The following is a 23,701-nucleotide window of genomic DNA, read 5'->3' on the forward strand; positions in this document are numbered from 1 at the left end:
TGTGTGTGTGTGTGTGTGTGTGTGTGTGTGTGTGTGTGTGTGTGTGTATGTAGATGCAAAATACATACCAAATAAATACATGATAACTTGTGGGTGGATAACATGGAAAAAAAATGAAGAGATCAGGAAAGACATCATGTAGAGCATGGTGCTTGAGCTAAGTTGGAAGGAAACAAGAGATTTTATAGGCTAGAGGTGAATATAGACTAGATTTCAGGCATGTGGGACAGCCAGTGAGAAGTCAGAAATGGTCAAATACAGCACAAGAGGGCCATTTGGTTGGGTTGCAGAATGTACGAAGGCGAATGGTGTATATATAATAGACTGGAAAGGTAGGTTGGGGACTGGTTGTGAGAAAATTTAAATTGTCAGAGAGTTTATATTTGATCTTTAAGGCAATGGGAGTTTGTGGGGTAGGCTAATGTAAATGCTTATGTTTCAGAAAATCTAAGTTTTGGCAGTTATGTATGATGGTTTAGAGAAGATAGAGGCTCAAAGTAGGGGGACTACTTAGGAGAAAATTGCAAAAGTCCAGGAGAGAGCAGTTAAGAGCCTGAAACTATTGCCCTGCCACCTGGCTCAGCAGAAACCCTGGCACAGAGCTGACCAGTACAAAATTTAGTACTAGTTCATTTCAAGAAGACATGGCCACATTTTTCAGGTTACGAGGGGGCTATTTGCTTCAAGGGAAAAATGGAAGCGTTCCTGATCATTTTGTCTCACTTTCACACCACTTATCTCCTGGGGTAAATTAGTTCCAAAATTGTTACCCTATCAGAAAGATGGGTCATGGTGAAGTTTGGGACTTTCCTAAAGTCATATATAGGTGACCAAGCCAATCTTTGCCTTTGACTCTTGATGGGTGATCTTTTAAGGAAAATGGGGGGGGAGATTTGGAAGATGCCGTGGAGGTAAAAATCACATGATTTGGCAATTAATTGGATTTGGGGCATGAGGGGAGTGTGATGAATAACAACACTAAAGTTATGAACTTCAGTGACTGGATGGATAGGTGGAGGGAAGTCAGGCAGGGAGTAAATTTAGGGAAAAAAATAAGAGTTTTGCTCCAGATATACTGAATTTGAGATGCTATAGGACATCCAATTTCAAATGCCAAATGTCTAAGGCAGAAGGTCATTAGAAAATGAGTCCATATGAAATTTGAAATACAGGTGAAGTTAAAACCAATCTTACACTAACCCTGGAAGAGTTTTTAGAGTTATAAAAATTTATAATTATAACAAGAACAGAAACCACTGATGCTTACCCACATAAATAGATTGACTCCATTCACTCCAAAGTCCATTCTTTCTACAACTGAAATGCACTGTAGCTCTTATTTTTAAAGAATGCTTACAAGTAGGATCAATCACCAAGTTGAAAGAATTTCCTTGAATTTTCTGTATCTAAACAAACAAATTAAAAATTTAACAAATCTGTTGTTGAAAACTCTACTTTCAGCCAATCTATAAACGTTTATTAAGACCTCTTACATGTCAGGCATTGGGATAAGTGCTGGGGATAAAAAGAAAGGCAAAAATAGTCTAATGGGGGAGACAATATGCAAAAAAACTCTGTACAAATAACTGGAGAAATTGGAAATAATCGATAGATAGACGGTCATAGAATTAAGGGGGATCAGGAAAACTTTCTATAGAAGATGGGAATTTAGCTGCAACTTGACAGAAGCCAGGAGATGGAGATGAGAAGAGAACTCCAGGAATGGGAGACAAGCGGTAAAGATGCCTGATGCCAGGCGATAAGAGTTTCTTGTGTGAGGAACAGCAAGGAGTCTAGTGACTGGATCACAGAGCACATGGTGTATGTGTGTGTGTGTGGTATAAGAACGCTGGAAAGGTAGAGAGAGGGGCAGGTATTGAAGTGTTTTTAATGCCAAACAGAAGACCTGGCATTTTACCCTGGAGGTGACAGGAAACTGCTGGAGTTTATTGAGTAGGAAGGTGACATGATCAGCCTTGTACTTTAGGAAGATCACTTTGGCAACTGAGTGGAGAATGGACTGGAATGGGGAGAGACTGGCTAGGGAGATCAAATAGCAGGCTGTTGCAACACTCCGGGTATGAGGTGATCAGGGTCTTCACCAGGGTAGTAGCAGTGTCCAAAGACAGAAGTGGGCATATATAAGAGAAGTTATAAAGGTAAAAATCAAGAGACCTTGGCAAAAGAATAGATATAAATGGATAAAAGAAAGTAAGAAGTCAAGGATGAAACCTAGGTTGTTAGCCAGGGTGACTGGGTAGATGTTGGTGCCCTCAATAATAATAGAGAAATTCAGAAAAAGAGGGGGTTTGTGGAATAAATAAAGAGTTCAGTTTTGGACATGTTGAATTTAAGATGTCCATAGAACATCCCGTTCAAGAAGTTAGGGCTGGACAAGTAAATCTGAGAAGCATCTGCATAGAGATGCCCAAGAAAGACTTCCTCAAGAGACATACAAATGAAAGATGGCTGGGGAAAGCCACGTCTAATTCACAAGAAAGTAAAGCAACGCATTAAATTCTGACTATGTATGGCGCTTCTACAATGTACTACTCTAACACTTTGTCTGAGAGGGTAGGTGAACCCCCTGAGTTCTTGAAGACTATGCCAAAGGCTCAAACTGGCAGAATCTTTCATTCTAGAAAGGTTTTGAATGTCATTCTGGCGAAAGATCAGCTTGGCTTTTTGGAGACCAGCCTAGCTTAGTGTGGAGAGGCTCATCATCAGTAGGAGGGCCACTTGGCAATGAATTTTTTGGCCATAGCAGCCCACACAATGAAAAATAAGAAATGGACGTTAGCCCTCTGCAGGTTCCCTATTTGTGCTATAACATTAGCTCAGTGATAGAAAACAGGGCGAGTGGGGATTAGATCATAAATACTAACTTAACCGTTGGAACTCAAAATAAAAGATCCATTTCGAGTGACCAGTGGATGAATGATTGGAGGAATTAAATTGCATAAGCCATTCTTTTCCAACTATAGATAATGTCAAAAGGCAAAATGATATTGTAGCAAAAGGGAAAGATGGCCCACATGCTTTCTTTGGAGATTCAGATAAATGAGCTGGTAGGGTTGGTTTTAGTGTGTTTCAGGACAACAGGAAATATCATTTCTTAGGACACGTCATCATTTCACATTCACATTTCGTTGTACTCAAATAGATTTGTGATCATCATTTGGGATTTCCCCTCCAATGCTACAGAATGCAGCTCCTCTAATCTATTCCTGCCCAACCTGCCTCATTTCTGTCCACGTCCTCCCACAAGCTCTCCAAGGCAGTATCCCCAACATGCTGGATACTGTGAACTAGACATGGCTTTCCCCAGCCATCTTTCATTTGTATGTCTCTTGAGGAAGTCTTTCTTGGGCATCTCTATGCAGATGCTTCTCAGATTTACTTGTCCAGCCCTAACTTCTTGAACAGGATGTTCTATGGACATCTTAAATTCAATATGTCCAAAACTGAACTGGAAGTCTTCCTCAGTTTCTCCCGACAGCTCCAGAATACCAGTGGAGCACCTAGAAGATGTCTACCAGGAACTCCTTTTCCTTATATCACGAAACAGCTGATTTTTCTCTATCATATATTTCTCTGATAACATCCTTTTTGCCTGATAATCTTCAAAGTTCATTTTTTGTTGTATTTGGCAGCCTTCTCACACCCACTATGCACTGTTCTATTGCCCTCTGTGTGATATCCCTTTTTAATTCTTCAGAGATGATTTTGTTCATGTCTCTTAGGCGCATAAAAATGCTCATATTAAATAGCTGCAAAAATATCCCCAGGAAAATATAAAGTTTATGACAACTGTCACCGAGGATGAGGAGATTTTGAAATTCTGCTAAAAATCTGAAAAATTTCAAAATTAAATCACATTCTAATGCTTATTTGCTTCAGTGAAAAGGCAGGCATATGGAAAGAATAAAGAATATGTTGAAAAGCATGGTTCAGGAATAAGAAATAAAACATAGCAAAGGATTGTAAGCTATACTGAAGTCTCATGCTGACATATCATGAAGTTTTCTTTTTAAAAACAAATTGTGAAGTGCTGGATATGCAAACACCAGGAAGAAGAGGAGGAGAGAAGAGGGGGGAGGGAGGGAGGGAGGGAAGGGAGCAAGGAAAGAAGGAAGGAAGGAAACATTTTGACAAAAAGAAAATCACTTGTTACTGATATGAGAGTCATTTCCAAATCAGTCATATACAACCCAACTACCAACTTGTTAGAGCAAAAATCAAAATCAATAACAAATTAGAAGAAGAAAAATAAGAAATGGCATGCAATTGAAGCAAGCCCAATTAGAATTAAATAAGCTTTTACCATTAAACATGAGAAAGGGAAAAAAGAACAGATATGGACACAGACTACCATCATTTTCTAAGAAAGTTTAGGTTTAATGGATATAAATCAATACCCACAACAAGGAGACTGAAAAAGTCCAGAAGACTCTACAGTTAGCAAACAATCACCTTGCCAAGTAGAGAGATGTGGAAGCCAAAGGCAACATCAAATTAGAATATAAAGTCAGTTTTTAAATCTTATAGAGGAAAATGGTATAAGGTCATGAGCAGTATAAGCTTATAAATTACCAAGGGGCAATAGAAGGAAAAACAAGCATACAAAAATGTAGTGCAAGTCCTAATTAAATCCGATTATCTCGAAGACATTAAAGAATAAACTTGAAGTAGACAATAAACCGACAATATGGACAGATCTGCAATGATTTCTATAATAAACATTTTTCTCCATCAATAACACTAAAACTGGCATATTCTAATGCTAATATCAAAGTTTCTGATATCCTCCAGCATTAGGAAGTGGGAATGGTACTGAAGAAAACAGGGGTGAAAAGAGCAACTGACTAGAGAGGAAATTCATGTTGGAGGTCACACGGGTGAGGGCTCAGTTCTCAAAATACCTAACAGAAGGGAGAATACCAGAGAATACCAAAAGATTGGAAAACTTCTCATGCCTTAATTTTACTCAAAAAGGCAATCAATATATCAAGTAATGCCAACCTGGACGCCTACTTTCAATTCAATACAGCAAACATTTATGGAGTGCCTACTGCATACATGCCAATGTGCTAGGTTCTTGAGATACGAAGCAAAAACGAAGCAGCCTCTTCCCTTGAATGAATAATCTATACACCTAAGACATCCCTGCATAAGAAAAGGCAAAATTTTCTAATACTATGCTAAACCAGAACATGTTATTATGCTCACACAATTAATTGAAAGATACAGACAATATGATTGCTCTGTACTATTTAATATAATTTGCCTTGAATGTTCTCTTACGAGATGTTACTAATTCATAGGCCCAAACAATACAATATTTCTTGAAATATATAGTAATAAATATAATTTTTTTAACAAAATGTACCTGATTTATAACTTGTCTTTACTTCACTGTCACTTCCTACCACCTTCTTCTACACTGAACACTCCCTTTCAAAAAAGAAAAACAACCAAGCAAAAGCATTTGATACAGAGACATTTCTAACAACGTGTAAAAGATTCTGACCTAGTTTTCTCATACCTCAGCTAAGACGTGTAAGGTATGTATCATTATCTCTTCTCTGAGACCTTCATTGGTTTTCCAATATTCAGATTTAACTTCCTTCTACTAAATTTTTTCATTTACATTGTTTGTTATGTATATTTTTCTATTGGACCTGCTTATTTAACTCTGTATTATTTCATACAAACCCCCTCATTTTTCCAAATTCCTCATATTTGTCATTTCTTACAGTACAATAATACTTCATTACTTATTACTTTCCCTTACCCATTCCCAACCCACTTTTCTCATGAATTTCTCTATTTCTGTCAAGAGCACCATCCTTCCAGGTACCTTGGTTTTTAGTTTTGGTGTTATCTTTGACTCTTGATGCTCATTGACACCAAATATCCAATCAGTCATCAAATATTATCATTTCGACCTCTACCATATCTCTCCAATCTATTCCCTTCGTTGCCCTCATACCTCCATCACCCTGGTTCAGACCCTTATCATCTCTTGCCTGAACTAGTGTAATGGCTTCCTAATTGGTCTTCTAACTTCAGTTCATTCCCCACTTTAATCCCTCTTCCAAACAGCCAACCAAGGGATTTTCTTAAGATGTAAGTCTAATAATGTCACTGCCCTATTCAATAACCTCCAAGGGCTTCTGATTATCTCTAGGAGCAAATATAAAAGCTGGTTGTTGGTTTTTTTGTTTTTTTTTTTTTGTTGTTGTTGTTATCATTTAAGCCCTTCATGACTGAGATTCAACTTATCTTTTCAGTCTTATTATACTTTACTCCACTTCATATATTTTATGATCTCACTAATCTGGTCTTCTTAATGTTCACCAAACATCACACCCTATCTCCCACTTTTCTGCCTTTCTGGGGTACTTTCTTGCACTGGCATGCCTAAAATACAATCCTTCTGTATGACCATTTCTCAGATTTCTGAGAAATTCTCATTATTTCTCAGTTTTCTTTCAATATTCACCTCAAGTACCACCTTCTACATGAAGACTTTCCTGATCTCACCTGCTGCTACTGCCTCCTATCTGCACCCAGTCACCTTGTATCTACTTTTTATTTCTTTTGTATGTACAAAAGAAATGTATGTACAAAATTTCTTTTGTACAGCTAGACTGTAATGCCCTCAAAGGTAATGATTGCTTCAATTTTGTCTTTGTGTACTCAGTGCCTGGTGTATAATCCTTGCTTAACAAATGTTTGTTGATTGATTGATTCATTCATCAATTGGGAGAATGGTGATACTGTTATTCAAAACAGAATGACAAGAGAAAGAATAGGTTTGGTTGGAGAGGAATATGATGAGTATGGTTTCAGAGTTTGAGGTGCCAACAGGATATAAAGATGAAGATATCTATCAGGCAGCTGGAAATATGAGTCTGGAGCTCAGAATGGACTTGAGGGCTGGAGATATGAGGTGATCTACATAGTGGTACAAGTTGAAGGCATAAGAATGGATGATATTGTCAAGGGAAAAAATACAAAGATTTTTTAAAAGACCATAAAGTTAATTGGAGACAGAGCTTTGGGGAATTCATACTTTTAGGGGCAAGAATAAATAAGAATAGACAGAATATAGTGGTAGAGGTACAAAGTGAACCATCAGTGTCCTATAGCATAGAAGTCAAAGGAGTCAAGAGTTTTAAGGAAAAAGTGATTAATAGTGTCCAATGGTATACAGATGTCAAGAATCAAGAAGTGGCTAAATTGAGGCAAAGGATGACCTACTTTTTGAATGGGCATTGCCTCAGAAAAACTAAGATCTAGGAAAGACCTTAGCTTAAAAAGGCCAAGCTCTCCCACTGCATCTGGGGCCATTGTCCTAGACTTATGTCTTGCCATTGGACTCCAAAAGACAGTGATGTCTGGAGAAGAGAGTAAGGCTGAAAACTTTATGCAGCTTAGCCTCACTTAAATCTAATTCACTTCTGAATCAAGACATCACTCTCCTGATGTCTTTGGTCTGGTCCTCTTTAAGAATAAAAGACGAACAATAAACAACAATGTCAAGGAATATGAAGATAAAAAAAAGATTTTTCTTTTTGGTAGGAAGTCACTGTTTAAATTAAAACTAGTTTTGTAGATCAATGAGCACAAAAGCCAAACTGTTAGGGATGGAGGAGTAAAAGAATAGTAAAGAAGCTAGACATAATAAGTAGAGACTGCTGTTTCTAAGAGTTTGGCAGTGAAAGAGAGGAAAGAAATGTACCTGTGGACAGAGTTTTGTCGGGGGAAGTCAACTAGTCTGTAGAGACTGAACCCCCAGCCTTGCCTTTATACACATCATGGTTCAACCAGGGAAATAGTAGATAATTAACAAAGACCTCCAAAGTATATGCAACACCATCTATTAGAATTACCTTTGAATAATCCCTTCTTATATTGTAGATGTTCACTTCATAATCAAAACATTGTTTAGGAAAGTTAGAAACTGGTTTCTCCCATTGTATAAACAGACGGTTTCCTTCCAGTTTTGCAGTGACATTCACTGGAGGATTCACTTGATCTAGATTTGAAAAAAAGAACCAATTTCATGAGAATAGATGCTCCCAGATGCCATTTCAAAATTGTAAGGCATTTCTAGGATAGAATGTGAAATGTCTACAACTGCAGGAGCTAGCAGGGATCCTGGCAACCAAATACATTTTTAAACATAATTAACTATCTCTGATGCAGCATAAATTGAATCACTCCTTGCAAGACAAAGATACCCACCCATGATCAAGGTCATCTCCAAGGTGAAGGACACAGTTTCTCCTGGATAGGGTCCTCACTCAGGAGAATTCTTCCTCAACCTCAAAGATGCCATGTTCCCTACTCTGAATAGAATTTAAAGTTATGGCTCTACTCCCAATGAGACTTTACAATGCCCTCTCAGTTGCATTATAAGGCCTTATTCTCCATATGACTCAGTCAGGGTAGACAATTAAGGACGGTGAGTCACAATGAATGGAAAGTACACGGAATTAGGAATGAGAGGACCTAGGTTTCCATGATTAACTACATGACCTTGGATTGATTGTTCAATTCCCTTTTTGAGGTCTTAGTGACCACATCTGTAAAATTATGGGGTTAGATAAGATCTGAGATCCCTTGTAGCACAAAAATCCTCTGATTCAACAGAATCATTCATCTGTATAAAGCTTTTTCCCTTTTGAAAGTACTTTTCATCTGTTCTCTCACTTGACCTTCTCAGGGAGGTATTATGAGGAAGAGAAAGGAAGTAGGTGTTACTGCCTAGATCACAGGTCAGATCATTAAATTAGAGCTGAAGAGATTAAGAGCTCTAGTATAGCCCCTCTGTTTTGATAGATAGGGAAACTGAGGGCCAAAGAGGTGAAATAATTTGCCCCAGGTAACCCAGTGGAGTAACAAAGTCCAGACTAGAATCTAAATCTCTCTATTCACAGTTTAGGGCTTTTCGTCTCAATATCATTTGACTAGCTCATTTTCCTGGTTTTGGAAACGTTAAATGCCTCCTTTTGGGTTATCCAAATAATGAGTAGAAGGTATGGATAGGGACTGAACCTGTGATTTCCCAGATGAGGAAACTTTCTCCGCCAATACAGGTCGACGCTTTCTCTGAAACATTAAAGAGTTGCCTAGAGCAGTGGTTTCAAACTCAAATAGAAACCCTGAGGGCAGCATATTGATTTAGAAAGTCATAAATTAACATTATATATGTTATATTATATTTTAATTTTTTTAGACATTTCCTGATTATATTTTTTTCATCTGATTTAAGTGGGCACTTACTAGTTTTGCAGGCTGCTTGTGGAGTTTGACACTGCAGGCCTTGAGCACTGAAAGGTTAAGTAGGGGTGGGGAACTTGTGGCTGTGAGGCCCTCTAGGTTCTCAAGTACAGCCCTTTGACTGAAATTGACTGACATTCTGTGAAGCTTGGATTCAATCAAAGAGCTGCACTTAAGGACCTAGAGGGCCACAGGTGGCCTCAAGGCTACAGGCTCCCCACCCCTGAAGGATTTTGCCCAGGGTCACCCTTCCAGTATGTATCAGAGACAAGATCTGAACCCAGGTCTTCTTGGTTTCAAGGCCAGTCCTCTATCCACTACACCACACTGCCTATGGTAGAATTAAGATTCAAATTCATCTCTTCTGACTCTCAGCTCTGGGTCCTTTCCACTAGATCATCAGTCTCACTCTTTGTTAATAAAGTGAAAGTAAGTAAGCCTATTAGTAGACCAATCAAAGGCCATGAATAATATAAGCACCAGACTTGAAGCCCAAAGACTTGAGTTTGAGTCCTAGCTCTAATAACTCTGCGACCTTGAGCAAGTTATTCCCTGAGCCTCAGTTTCCTCATCTGCCAAATGTGTGGGGTGGATTTGATGAATTCGTTGCTTCCTTCTAGCTCTGATCTTCATGATTCTATGAATTGTCACACTCTAACTGACCCCCATTTCATTAGATTTAGTTTTGTCACCTATGCCTTTTTGCCCACATTTCTGCAATTGATATTTTAGAATACCCTAGAAAATCTGTCAGTGGTCATAACTGCAATACACAGTCTTGCAAATACAGTGGATCTTATTATGTCACGTCTACTCTGGACATATAAATCATAGAAAATGTTGAAACTTAACCATTAAATGTTGATGCAACCCATTAGGCCCATAGTATGGTGTTAATTCTGTTTACTTCCCTCTTATAAAGAGGCCCTGGTCCAGTAGAAAGAGACTGGAAATAGAGTTAGAAGAGGCTCTGCCATTTACAGCTGTGTGAACTTGAACAAATCATTACTGCACTAGGTCTCTTTATCTATAAAATGGGGATGATAAAATTCATCTGCCTGATCAAACTGACAAAGTGGTCGTAAGAGTAAAATGAAAATATACACACGTGTGACAGAACCTTAAAATTCTGAAATGTAATAGCTATATTGCCTATACAAAATTATGTAATTATAAAATGCAAATCATTATTATAAAGGTCTTCCATTCCAACTTTAGATTTGGGGAATAAAGAGTAGCACAGTGTACAAAGGGCTAGTCTTTGAGTCTGAAATATCTGGGTTTAAATCTTGCTTTAGACACTAGCTAGGCAATCCTGGGCAAGTCATTTAAGTGTCTTGGTCAGTTTTTTCATCTGTAAAATGAGGGGGCTGGTTGGCCTCACGGGCCTCTAGGGTTCCTTCTGATCCATGATCCCACGAGTCTTCCTTACCAATAGCATGAAGGTCAAACAACTGATCCAATGGTTTGATGGCAATTTGTTTGCTTGAGCCATTAACATGTACTGCCAGCTGTCCACGCCCTTTTCTATCTATGGCAGTCTCTGGAAACCAGCAAGCTATATTTCTATTCCATGAATCTTTTCTATATTCTTGGCATTCTTCAGTGTAGATGTCAAACCTAAATTATAATACAGATAAGTATTATAAAACTGGAGAAAATTAGTTATTTGCATATATGTCAATAACGAAAAGGCAACTGGGTGGCTCAGCAGATGGAGTGCTGGGCCTGGAGTCAGGAAGACCTGGGTTCAAATCAGGCCTCCAACACTTACTAGCTGTATGACCCTGAGTAATTTAGTCTGTTCACTTTAATCCACTGGAGAAAGAAATGGCACACCACTCCAGCATCTTTGCCAAGAAAACACCATGGACAACATTAGCGTGCTGTGGTCCACGGGTTCATGAAGAGTCAGACGTGACTGAACGAATGAGTAACAAATAGAGACAAACCTATAGAACAGGAAGTACTGAGCGTCCTCTGGGGCATTCCTGCCAACAAACCAGGTGCAACGGAGAGACACATCACCCCACAAGATGTTAGTGACACAAGTCAGATTCGTAACTGAGGTCCCAGGAGCTCCTGTGAGGTCAAAACAATGGCAATCAGGGATATCCCTGAGAATGGGAAGCACTGAAACAGAGTGGATAAAAAGCTGGCCTCAAAGGCAAGAAGACCCTTGTCACCTCTCTCCTAGGCTATTGTGATGGTCTCCACATAGGTCACCCTACTTCCAGTCTTATTCATCCCTTTTCCATTCCGTCATTCACAAAGCTCACAAAATCATGTGCCTAAAGCACCACTCTGATGATGTCATTCTCTCAGTTCAAGAATCTCTAGTTCCCTGTTCCCTCTCAAATTATCAGAAATTTAGGACAAAATGCAATCTCTTCGTCTGGGGAAGAAGGAGAGGAAGGAAAGCAGGGGGCACCTGAAGAATGAGTAGGATTTAGATAAAAAGAATAAGATAGCCATTCTAGGCAGGGGAAAGTATTTGAACAATGGTTGGAGAACACCAGAGCTTTTGGGGGAGACAGTGAGGCCAATTTGGCTAGAGTAAAGGATTTGTATGGGGAAATAGTGAGAGCCTGGAGCAGAGCTAACACCTCTCTAATGCAAATAGGAGCTGGATTGTTGGGGATTGCTCAGATGGGAGAGAAACCCTCATCAAGCCCACAGCTGCACTGGCTCTATATCTCTGGGAGCTCCAGGAATACATTTGGCTCCCAGAGCAATGGGCTTAAAAGACTCAATGAAACCGAGTTAAAAAGTAACACCCTGGAGAGCTCCATGCTCTGGAAGCTGATCTGCTGAGATTTTTTATGTCTTGGTGTCACAAATGCTAGCAAGCCTTCAGGCCAGCAATAAAATTGTCATAAGTGAGGAAGAAGGTATGTTACTGTCAACAGTAATCCCTAAGAATGCAGCTGCAGAAAGTCCCTGAGCAGAAGAAAAATATGGGCAACTGAAAAATTCATCAGATGGGGCAGGCTAACAGCTTGTTTGGCAGACAATTCAAAATGCTGGGACAGAAACAAGCTGGTCGAGTGAATGTAAAGGTATTTTTAGGGACATAAGGTAATACATTAGGTGAGAAAGTATGTTCAATGACTGATTTATGGTGACTTAACCAACTAGATCAACCATTATAAAACCAATCCAGTTGTGCATAACTATTGTGGTCTACATGAGGAAATCTTTCCATTTACAGAAAGACTAGATGAATTGTGCTCAAATCCATTTTGAAGTTATCAAGGGAAAGTTCTCAAAACCTTCATGTCTTAGAAATATCTTTTAATGGTTTGCTTTGGACTTATTCTGCTTAGTTTACATCAGAAGTGACTTTTTTTATTATTAACGATTTTCCTTCAAATTGTGCTCAAACCTGGTTGGGAAGAAACTGCGTTGGTTTCTAAACTTGATTCAACCTGTGGTTGGCATGGATTCTTGTCCACCTAGCACCCCTATCCAAGAGTGACTAGCACTATGCTCCTTGTAGGTGTTCCATGAATATGTGTTGGACGAGTAGAAAAGTTGATCCATTAGCCACAAAGAATATGAAGATGATGTTTCTCAAAGAATGAGAAGGTCCTTCAAATTTTGTTTTCAGTTACTGATATAATTCTAGAGCCATGGAACTGTATAACATGGCTAGTTATGGTTCCTTCCAGGCCTATTACATAGGCAAGATGGCTGTTTAGAAATACATATTAATAAAACAAAACTAAGAAGACGGCTGCATCACAATGGAGAAAATGAGATGCGATGATAATGATAATGATGCTGATGATGGTGATGATGATGATGATGATGCCATCTATATTTTTTCCAAGCATTTTCATGCTTTTCATCATCACTTCTCTTTCTGTCTAAAAACTAGGCCAACTGTTTCCAGGTGAGTTCCTGTGTCCCAGAAATTGAAAGTATATTTCTTTACTTTCAACTTTTCTTTATTTTCTTTTCCAAGTGTTCAGCTGAAAGTAGCATTAATTAAAAGGTTTATATACCCTAAATTATTAAGCCAATCAGTGGTTCTCATACCCTTAACCTCAGATGATTCAGTCTTAATGTCATCTCTAATTCTGACAACTAAGTTCCTATTATCAGTTTTAGAATGCCCAAACCATTAACATCAGTCAGTGAACAACATCAAGGGTGCAGAGGGGTGGGAGTGGGAGGGAGTTTGGATCCCAACTCAGACCCTTGTGAGTCATGTGACCTTGGTCAAGTCATTTAACTGCTGTAAGCCCCAGATATAAAATGGAGATAATAACACACATACAACCACCTCACAGGGTTCTTGTTGAGGAGAAACAGCCATAGAAAAATGAGGTCCCTTCTAGCTGTTGTATACTATGAACCCAACAGGTGCCAAAGGAGGGACTTTAAATCTAGTTCATTTACTGGCCATTTAGAAAAGACAAATCCAGATCATCCCAGACAGAAGACTAGCTAGCTGGATGGATAGATGGATAAATAGAGGTATATATAACTTTATCAAATATGCATCCATATAATATTTTATAAAATTTAATGTCAGGAACTTCTCCACTTATTTAAATCTTCTGAGTTAGAAACACAGAAAATGTGTAAACTGCTACCATCAGGTACTACTTGGCTTTTAACACCTAGAATAGTGATTCCTAATCTTTTCATAAAAGGAGGTTCCTTTTTACAGTCAAAAATAAATGTTGCAGATATTTCTGGACATGGCTAGTGTGGGAATTTATAATGGACTTTATGTTTCTTGTTTTCTCAGTGGGAAGTGAAGGAGAGGTGGGAGAGAGAGAATTCAGAACTGAAAATAAAATAAAATTGATTTTTTAAAATAAAGGATATAATTGAGGGGAAAAAATGTTGCAGACCCTCACATGGTAATAGTTGTACAAGTAATGCCTATTTATTGAAAAAAAATAACAAAAATGACTATGGATTTAATAATGTTTTTAAGTATATGCATATACTAGCAATCACATCAGATTCCATACATATTTGAAAAACTGTAATACATGGGAGACATCATTCAATCATTCTACAGAAGGTATGTTTAGTGCACATGTGGACTGACAGACCCTTTGTAATAACTTTGGTCCCCTTCCCCATCTCCACTTCCACCTGTCCAGGTATCAGAGAATTTTAGATTTAGAAGATATCTCAGGGACCACCTAGTCCAACCTATACCTTAGAAAAAAATTCCACTACAGCATACTCAGTAAATGATTATCCAGCCTCTGCTTCACGACCTCCAATGACAGGGAACTCACTACCTCCACAGGCAGCCTATTCTGATTTTAATTGTTAGGAAGTTTTTGTTTATATTTGGCCTAAATTTGCCCCCTAGCCTATTCTTCTCTCTGTAACTTTCACATGCTACTTCTGGTTTTACCTTTGGAAAGAAACAGAATAAATTTAATCCCTCTTTCACATGGAAGTCTTTTAAATACTTGAAGACCACTACCACAGACTCCCTGAATCTTCTTTTCTCCAGAATAAACAATCTCAATTGCTCCAATTGATATTTGTATTAACATAGACTAAATGCTTTTTAGTATCCTGATAGCCTTCTTCTAGATATTCTCCAGGTTAAATTGTGCTGCCTAGAACTGAACAAAATACTCCACATATAGTTTGACCAGGGGAAAGTATAGTAGAGCTATCACCTCCTTATGCCTGTGTAAGGGTGGGTTCAAAACCATCCCATTTGACTAGGGTACCTTGACTAGCTGCAAATACTTTTTGGTTAATTCAAACAATCATGTATACCAAGATAAGCAATATCAAAGTTCAAAGACTGGAGATATCAAGGAGAATCATTGGTTCTATAGAAATCCCAGCTGGAGACCCAGGCTGATGGAAGTCCCAAGAAAAGGTCAGCTCTTTCCTCAATCTCCCCCCGCCCCCATGCCTATTTGTCCACAGACACCATAATATATGGTGTTTCACTATCTGAATGTTCCAAGTAAACTGAATTTTGCCTCAACCACAAAGAGGCCAAGGGTTAACTAGAACTCTCCCAGAATATCAGGAACTTTCCTAACTTGGAAGCTGGAGCGACTGTGACTAAACTCAGAATTTTTCAACTAAAATAAATTCCCTAAAGTCAAAGAGGAGGAAACAATGTGAATGTAAAGACCCATTTCATTGCCTCCTATATTATCATCACAGGCTGTTATACTTATAAGCTATACCTTTCTTAATCAAGTCAAAAATCACATTAGCTTTCTGAGTCAATACATCACATCATTGACTAATATTAAACTTACAGTTCATAAAAAACACCCAGATCTTTTCTTTTACAAACTACCTCAAAATCATAATGATGATAGCATTTACAAAGCACTTTAAGATCTGCAAAGTGCTTTGCAAATATTATCCCATTTTATCTTTACAACAACCCTGTGAATTAAAGGCTATTGTTATTCCCATTTTTTCAGATATGGAAAATGAGACAGAGGTTAAGTGACTTGCCCAGGACCTCTCCTACAATGTACTTATAAAGTCATTTCTTTGGAATTCAAGTGCAAGACTAAAATTTTATACTATTAGATTCAGCCCCACGTTTTAGTTTGTCAGGATCTTTCTGGATCCCAGTGTATCAGTTATCCCTCCCAGCTTTGTGTCATCTGCAAATCTGATAAGCATGGCACTATGCCTTCAGCCAAGTAATTGCAATTACAATTGCAAAGGACCATTTGTCAGGCATTTGTGTTTCTCCCTTCCCAGGTTAACAATCTCTTTCCTCAGCTGAAAAAGGTGGAGGGGAGGGGGGAGAGGAAAATAAAGATGAAGCAGCATTGCCCTCTATCTATTGTCATTATCCATCTGTACACCAAACAGAAATCCCATCCCTTCCTTGATCCCCATCCTTCCTCTAATGTAGCTTTAATAATTAGAGCTAGCATTTACGTGGCTCCTTAAGGCTCACAAAGTGCTTTGTACTTTTATTATCCCCATTTTACAGATGAAGAAACCAAAGAAGAGAAATGTTAAGTGATTTGTCCAGGATCATACATTTAGTAAGTGTCCAAGACGGGTTAGAAATTCAGTTTTTCCTGACATTCTATCCACTTTGCAACTTTGCTGCCTAAAAAAAGACTACCTCTACCCCACCCCACCCCACCCCACACTTTTTGTTGTCCCTAGCTTTCCTTGCCAGACTAAGCCTATTTTAAACTTTAGTGCTCCTGACACTATTTTTAGAACTATGCCATGTCTCTGATCATCCTCTTTTATCCGCATTTGTTTTCATCTTCTGTACAAAACATTTTAAAATTTAAGTTTATTGGTTAGTGCTGTGTGCATCCAAATGTCTCTCTTTAGACTACTTCAGTTCTTTCTGATCAGAATTATTTTCTTCCCTGTCTTCGAAATTTCATCCTTGAGTGTTTCCCAGTCCTTGTGAGTTGACTTATCATGTAGAATTTTATTCCATGATATCCTACCTAATCTTCCTCTGAATCCTTTGACATCTGCTCTTCACAAATCCAGAGTACGTTTCAGATGACGACTGGCTTTAACCTCCTTTCTCTATCACAAACTCTAGGATGAAAAGGTCACCTTCCTCAAATTCCCTGTCTCTTCACCCCAGCAACCAGTTCTTCCCCGTTAGTGAGAACCAGAATGCAAAAGAGAATTTTCCTTTGTTGAATCCTTTACTTTTTGAAGGATAAAACTTTCACTAAGACTAATCAAGAAATTTAACTGAAGAGGAGGAAGAAAGGGAGGGATAGAGAACGAGAGAGAGCAGAAGAGAGGAGGAGAGAGAGAAAAGGGAAAGAAGGGAAGAGGAAAGGAGGGGGGGAAGGAAAAGAGGGAGAGATAATAGGAAAGGGGGAGGAAGAGGAGAGTGAAGAGAGAGGGGGGGGAGACCATGGCAGTTAAAGGAGAAGGAGGGAGAGCTCCCTCCAGTAGATATCTGGATGTGCTAAGTCTCCCCTCACTACCATATTATGGCTCTATCTGCTTACAACCTGTTTCTCAGTATCTTCATCTGTTTCCCCCATCTGTTCAGGTGGTCTGCATGATCCACTATCAAAATAATTTCTTCTCATTCTTTGGTCATCTGTCAGATGATCTCTGTTATGCTTCCCCCATCCCTCTAGTTCCTAGGTTATGATAACCCACTCCTCTTTTTATCTCTTCTATTTCTTTTGAGGCAGCTAGGTGGCACAGCAAATGCCACACTGGACCTGCATTCAGGAATTAAAATCCCACTTCATTTACTTACTGCCTGTGTTACCCTAGGCAAGTCACTTAACCTCTGACTGCCTCAGTTTCATCATCTGTAATGGTGATAATGGGGATAATAATAGCACCTTCTTCCCAACATTGTTGTGAGGACAAAATTAAATGATATTTGTACAGTACTTGGAAAACCTTAAAATATATAAATACTAACTCTATCATTATTACTATTTTGAATAAATATCAAATAGGGTGGTCTCTTTACAAACGACTCTCTTTTCAGTGACAATTTCAAAGATTTGGACCCAAATTCCAGATGTGAGTTTCATCTCATCAAGTATTGGTGATATCTATTGGTTCAAATTTGCTTCAACCTCTGCTTCATCTTGCTTGTTGCCTAAAAAAATGTGTGTGTGTGTGTCCACCGACCACATGCCGTGGTTAGGAACCACTGATGTAGAGATGATAACCAGTGGCAACCCTCAAAAAATGATGAAGTAGGAAAAAGGTTACTTGGGGATTTCCCTTCTTATACAAGCCCTTTCTCCTACTCTCAGACTCCACAAACATCTAGTGCATCTTGCTTCTGGCCACATGTGGATCTCTACCCAGATCAGTCCTTCCTCCACAGTGCCCGATGCTTTCTCTCTACTTACTCCCTCCCAATTAAAACTTCTCTTCCCTTTGTCCCTTTCCTTCTTAGCTCCTTGTCAAGTTGAAAAACAATCTAAGAAACTAATTCCTAATAAGATGTTAATGACAGACAATAGCTTAATGTGTTGTCCCTATAGGATGTTTGCATTTTAACTCTAATTGAATTCTTCCAACTCCTAATTAAGCATTCTTCCCCTATACCATTATGTGGTTAACTGGATGACTTTGCTTTATTATTTCTATTTAGGATTTTGTATAATTCTTAGAGTCCTTTCCTCCCTGCCCTGTGATACTTCTAAGGCCTCATTGTTTCCAACAAAATTATTAAAATTTCCATTCAATTTTGATTATGATTAAAATCACAATTCAATTTTGTGACAAATTCTTGTCATCCATTAATTTGGCAAGATTGTTTTTCCTGGTTCTCAATATATACAACACACAATAAACAATCAAAATGGAGCTTAGTCATGACTGCAGCTCCCATGCATTCATATGCATGCCTGCCCACTTTGAGAGAAATAAATTCGGCTGCATACAGCCCAATTCTGTTTGTCTTTCTTAGACCTAACTCTGGCGGTTGAAATCCTCTTAAGAATTTTAACAAGTGATAAAAGTAGCATTATGTAGACTAAAACTAAACCACCCTATACACCCAAGGATGAATATGTCTGCTCCCCTCCCTTCTTGAGATTAAGGTTTTAATTCTTTCTCATACCAGTGACAAGTTGAGACGTTCCTGTCTACTTGTTCATTTCACGTGTTCTATCAAACCAATAAATCCACTGGCTGAGTAGAGCAAATGCCAATAAATGCATTTTAACAAGCATACTGGGTGGCTCAATTTACAACTTCACTATGAAAAAAATACAATAATAGGAACATATTAAGAATGAGCATGTCTAAGATTAATGTCAAATACATGTATTTATTAAAAGCCTAAAGCCAATCATGTGCAGTGTGTCAAGGTAAAACACAACAAAACTACTGCAAATATCTCAGTGTTATACCCAACAATTCTCTACGAAAATTCCTTAAGGAAGTAGAAATAAATCTCCACTAGGGGCAGATACATGGTACAGTGTACAGAGCACTGGCCCTAGAGTCATGAGGACCTGAGTTCAAATCCAGCCTCAGACACTTGCTTAGCTGTGTGACCCTGGGCAAGTCACTTAACCCTGATTGTCTCAACAATAATAATAAAAAACAAAACAAAACAATCAAAGCTTATCCCAGATCATATCTTACCTGGAGGGGCTGGAAGCTCAGCTGAAACCCAACTACTTTGGAAAAAACTGGAATCGCAATGAAGAATTGTCTGCACACTTGCTGAAAATCCCTGGTGAAGTACACTTACACTTCTGCTTTGGGTCTTTTGAGTTTCATACTGGAAATAAATCCCAGAAACCATGAAACATGGCAAGGAAACAACCATAATAAGAAGACTACTTCAATTAGATAAACATTGTCTCCTATTTCTGAAAACAACGTCTAACCACAATGCAACAAAACAGCTTTGCTAGGTGATATCTGCAGCTGGATAAAAATCAACATTCAAACTTCCTGTGGATTTCTGCATTGTTTGTGTGACGGGCTCTTCTGTTTTCTAATTTAGATAAAAAATATTTCCAAAAAACCAAGCTGCAATTCTAGCACATGTTCTTTCTCAATAGTAAGAATTTAGAATACAGCTAAATTTCATTTGCTTTTAATAGTGCTACTCAGGATGCAAAATACAGTGTTTCAATCACTTCCCCAAAGTCTATTCTATGATATCAAGCCACAAACTAGGATCACTTTGGTAGGAAGACTGAGTCAGACTGATTTGTCTCCTTCATCTGCCTTCCTCAGTGGGTTTGAGTTTGAAATTATGTGTCATGTAAAAAATTGAATCGAATGGACTGTGTGCAAGAAATACATATCTTTAATACTCACATCATCCTCATTTGGAGTATTAATTCTCACTTTATATTTTATGCCATTTATCTTTGGATCCTGGTTAGGATTTGGTTTCCAATGTAAAAGAACTTTAGATAAACCAGTTACTATAATAGTGAAGTTTACAGGTGGGAGAAGTGAAACTGTTGAATTAAAGGGGAGAAAAAAAACAAAATAATATTCATTTTTATATTGGATATTAAAATGCAGTGACTAAAACCATTGTTCTAAACCAGAGGTTCTTAACCTGTGGCCCATGATTTTTTTAAAATATATAATAACTATTTCAATGTAACTTATTTGCATTTGTAATTCTATGTATTTTATTTTTTGTATTTAAAAACATTCTGAGGAGTCAATAGGCTTCACCAGAATGCCCAAGGGGTCCATGAAACAATAAAGGTTAAGAATCCCTGCTCTAGATGTTGCCTGGCACAAAAATATAAATTATCATTATTAGCTGCATTAGCATAAATAATAATCTATATTAGAAAGCATCTCAAAGTCAAATTTGATTTCTCTATATATTTTCTAATTCAAATAGTTCACCTTTGTTGCTGTTTGTCCTTTATTTACATTATTAAACAATGTAAATTTTGCCATATGATTAACAATTTTTACCCCACTTGTCTATTGTTATCTAGAATGATTTAATAGGCACTGAAAACAAGTTGGTTTTTTAATGCATCACCATCTTCTTTCACTTCTGATTGATTACTCATTTTCCCCAAAATGTCTCTTGGGCTTTGTCTACATGTAAGCAACTGTCTAGTCCATTTTGGTTCTTTAAATCATGTGGCTCAGGCAGACAAAATTTCAAAAAGTTTTCTGCATACAGGCACAGGTCAGTTCTCTCTTCCTTCACCATTAAGTTCAAACTCTTAGGGGGAGATCTAACACTTTGAACAAGAGAACTGAGGGGATCCAAAAAGGTTTTGAGGAGCTAGAATAATGCAGCGATTCTAAAAAAAAGATGAAACTAAGTTGGGTATGGTGATGCACTCCTATTCCTGCTGCTAGGGAGGCTGAAACTGGTAGATTGCTTGAGCTCAGGAATTCTGAGCTACAGTAGGGCTAAAACCAACCAAGTGTCCACCTTAAGTCTGTCACCAATATGATCAGCCCCTGGGAGTGGGGGCCACCAGGCTGCCTACGGAGAGACAATCTTGCCTGGGTCAGAAATGTAGAAAGTCAAATTTTCTATGACCACTAGTGGGATTGTATTACACTTCCAGCTCAGAAGAGATAGAAGGAAGAGAAGGAAGAGGAGGAAGGGGAAGGGGAAAGTGAGGAAGAAGAAGGATAAATATAAAATCCCTATTTCCTGTATGACTCCCATTGAACTTTCATTCTGAAAATAATGGGATACCCAGCAACACAAGGTCAAGGTCAACCATGGGTGTTCATCAGAAATAATATTAAATACGGCAAATTTATTCTTTAACAGATGTTTTAAAAACACACAGTTAAGCTGAAATAAGTCTAGGGTGGGGTAGGGACCGCCCATTCTTCTCGGTGGTTTTCTTTAACACTCCTGCTCCTAGAAGTAGTGTCCCTGAGATAAAGTAACACATCACACTGCCACTGGCAGAGATGAGACAATCCCAGCCCCCTAGGGAAACCACAGAACGTTTGGGGAAGGAAACACACCTGACCTTCAGGCAATGGAGGCCAGAGTAGTATCTATTACAATAGTATATTTAAAGGACATATATCCTGGCACCAACAGTCTCCCTCCAATATTAGATATAGATATAGATACATGCACACACATATATAAACACGTACATATGTGTGTGTGTATATGTGTATATATACACATATATATGTATGTACTCACATGCACACAATTCTCCAGTTGAGGTTCTACTTAAATTAATGTACTCAATTTACTATTACTAAAAAGAGACATACATTTGAACCTCTATAGCTATTACTTACTTTCTTTTTCCAGACATGAATTTGCTTGCAATATCACCGCTGACCCAATGAGGAACAGGAAAATAATCACCATGATGATCATATTCTATTAAAAATAAGAGGTCACACAGAAAATCACCCATAGTGCCTTTTAAAAATCTGACAACTAAATACCATTATACAGTTCAATTTAATCCAATGGATGACATATGCAAACCTTAAAATCCTATGTTACTACTGTTGTTCTTGGTGCTGTTATCTGTTTCTTAGTACATCTCACAGAGGTCTCCTCCAATAAGGTCATCCTCTGATGCCTCCCTAGGGTATGGGTCCTTGAATGGGCCCTGGATACTTAGAGGCTATTTCACAAAAGCAGAAGATATGGCAGGGCCAAAGAAGCTACAAGGGCTGCAAGCACAGGCCTGGAAAAGACCTGAATGTCTGTTGCCCAAGCACCAGCCTAGCTATGTTTGGAAAGACTCATCACCAACTTGGTCACATGATGATGAACTGTTTGGCCACAGCAATGCACAAATAACATCTCCTTAGTGATAAAGAGGCTGTGACCTGTACACAAGTTAGCACATGTTTGCACAGTATAATAGAAGGCAATTAATAACCCAGCAGAGGATGATCTCCAAAAATGAATGGCCCAAAGAGCAGTCCACACAGCTCCTCAACAGAAAGTATACAGTACAGTCACAGTCATTACCTAGAATAGGGTACGAAAGAACAGAACAGGAAGTCAGTCCACATAGATACCCATGCTACATACATGCTGGCAAGAACAAACTTTTCCATAAATAAAAAGACACAGACAGACGAGAAAAAGGAAAGTATTATAAGAAGACCACAGGATACCCATAAATAATAAATATGTCACATGAACAAGCTTTGAGACTATAGCTGGAATGTGTATTCTCTAACAGAACTGCACAGTGTCCCCTTCTCAACATTTGCGACTGACTTTCCTAACCCTCCTTCTACATGTACATACATGTAAACAGACTGCATTATAAAAGACTCAAAAAGGAGACTTACAAAGGGTCAAAAGCCTAGTCATTACCCTTGAAGGGCTTATACTTTAGTGGAAGACTTTAAAGATGAAATGGATAATGGCACAAGGCAACTTATCTCTGCATGCTCCATAAATAGCATAAGTAAATAAAAAAAATAAATATATAATAAGATAAAAGGAGATATTTGTGAAGTGCTTTGCAAACCTTAAAGTATTATATAAATGCTAGCTATTATTACCATGCATTATATATGTACAATAGTGATAATAAACATTATAATCTTCAGAGAAGGGAAAGACAATTACAACAGGAAATAGTCAGGAAAAAAACTTTAATAAAAAAATCATACCTGTGATGAGACTCAATAAAAACAATCTTATTATTCCATTGGTAAGAAAGGGCTGGAGATTACTTGGGGAGAACAGAATAGAAATCTTGGCTTTCTTTTTTGCCAGCTTTGAAATCTAATTTGAAGATTCAGCTTAATCTATAAATACAAAACAACATCCCATTGAGGATTTTCTTTACTGACTTGATCTATAGCAACACTATATAGTATTTTCAGTTACTTATTATAATTAGACTAATTAAAAGAATATAGAGTCTATTTTCTTCAGCTTTTTGAGATGGTCGTGGCTAAAATTGAAATGACATTTATCTGTGAAATGACCTGGAATCAACTTTCCTGATTACTA

The 23,701-nt window shown here is 38.1% G+C and overlaps 1 protein-coding gene across 6 annotated transcripts in view; it reads right to left on the minus strand.

Annotated features, from left to right (window-relative positions):
- The window catches only part of IL5RA (interleukin 5 receptor subunit alpha), a 51,411-nt gene that overhangs the window by 24,005 nt on the left and 3,705 nt on the right, over positions 1–23,701 (minus strand). For 4 of the 6 annotated variants that reach the window (XM_027863932.1, XM_027863931.1, XM_027863936.1 and 1 more), the window contains exons 2-10: positions 23,356–23,493; positions 22,205–22,699; positions 22,009–22,093; positions 20,065–20,210; positions 19,378–19,516; positions 11,244–11,373; positions 10,724–10,911; positions 7,899–8,044; positions 1,268–1,406 (exon numbers count right to left, since the gene is read on the minus strand). In XM_027863932.1, coding sequence (XP_027719733.1) covers positions 1,268–1,406; positions 7,899–8,044; positions 10,724–10,911; positions 11,244–11,373; positions 19,378–19,516; positions 20,065–20,210; positions 22,009–22,090 — 970 coding nt within the window. In that variant the 5' untranslated portion in view covers positions 22,091–22,093; positions 22,205–22,699; positions 23,356–23,493. The remainder of the gene's footprint in view (positions 1–1,267; positions 1,407–7,898; positions 8,045–10,723; positions 10,912–11,243; positions 11,374–19,377; positions 19,517–20,064; positions 20,211–22,008; positions 22,094–22,204; positions 22,700–23,355; positions 23,494–23,701) is intronic. The other 2 variants (XM_027863934.1, XM_027863933.1) reach the window with 2 other exon arrangements.

This window comes from Vombatus ursinus, unplaced genomic scaffold, assembly GCF_900497805.2.
Source record: "Vombatus ursinus unplaced genomic scaffold, bare-nosed wombat genome assembly UNPS02014773.1, whole genome shotgun sequence".
Taxonomy (NCBI): Eukaryota; Metazoa; Chordata; class Mammalia; order Diprotodontia; family Vombatidae; genus Vombatus; species Vombatus ursinus.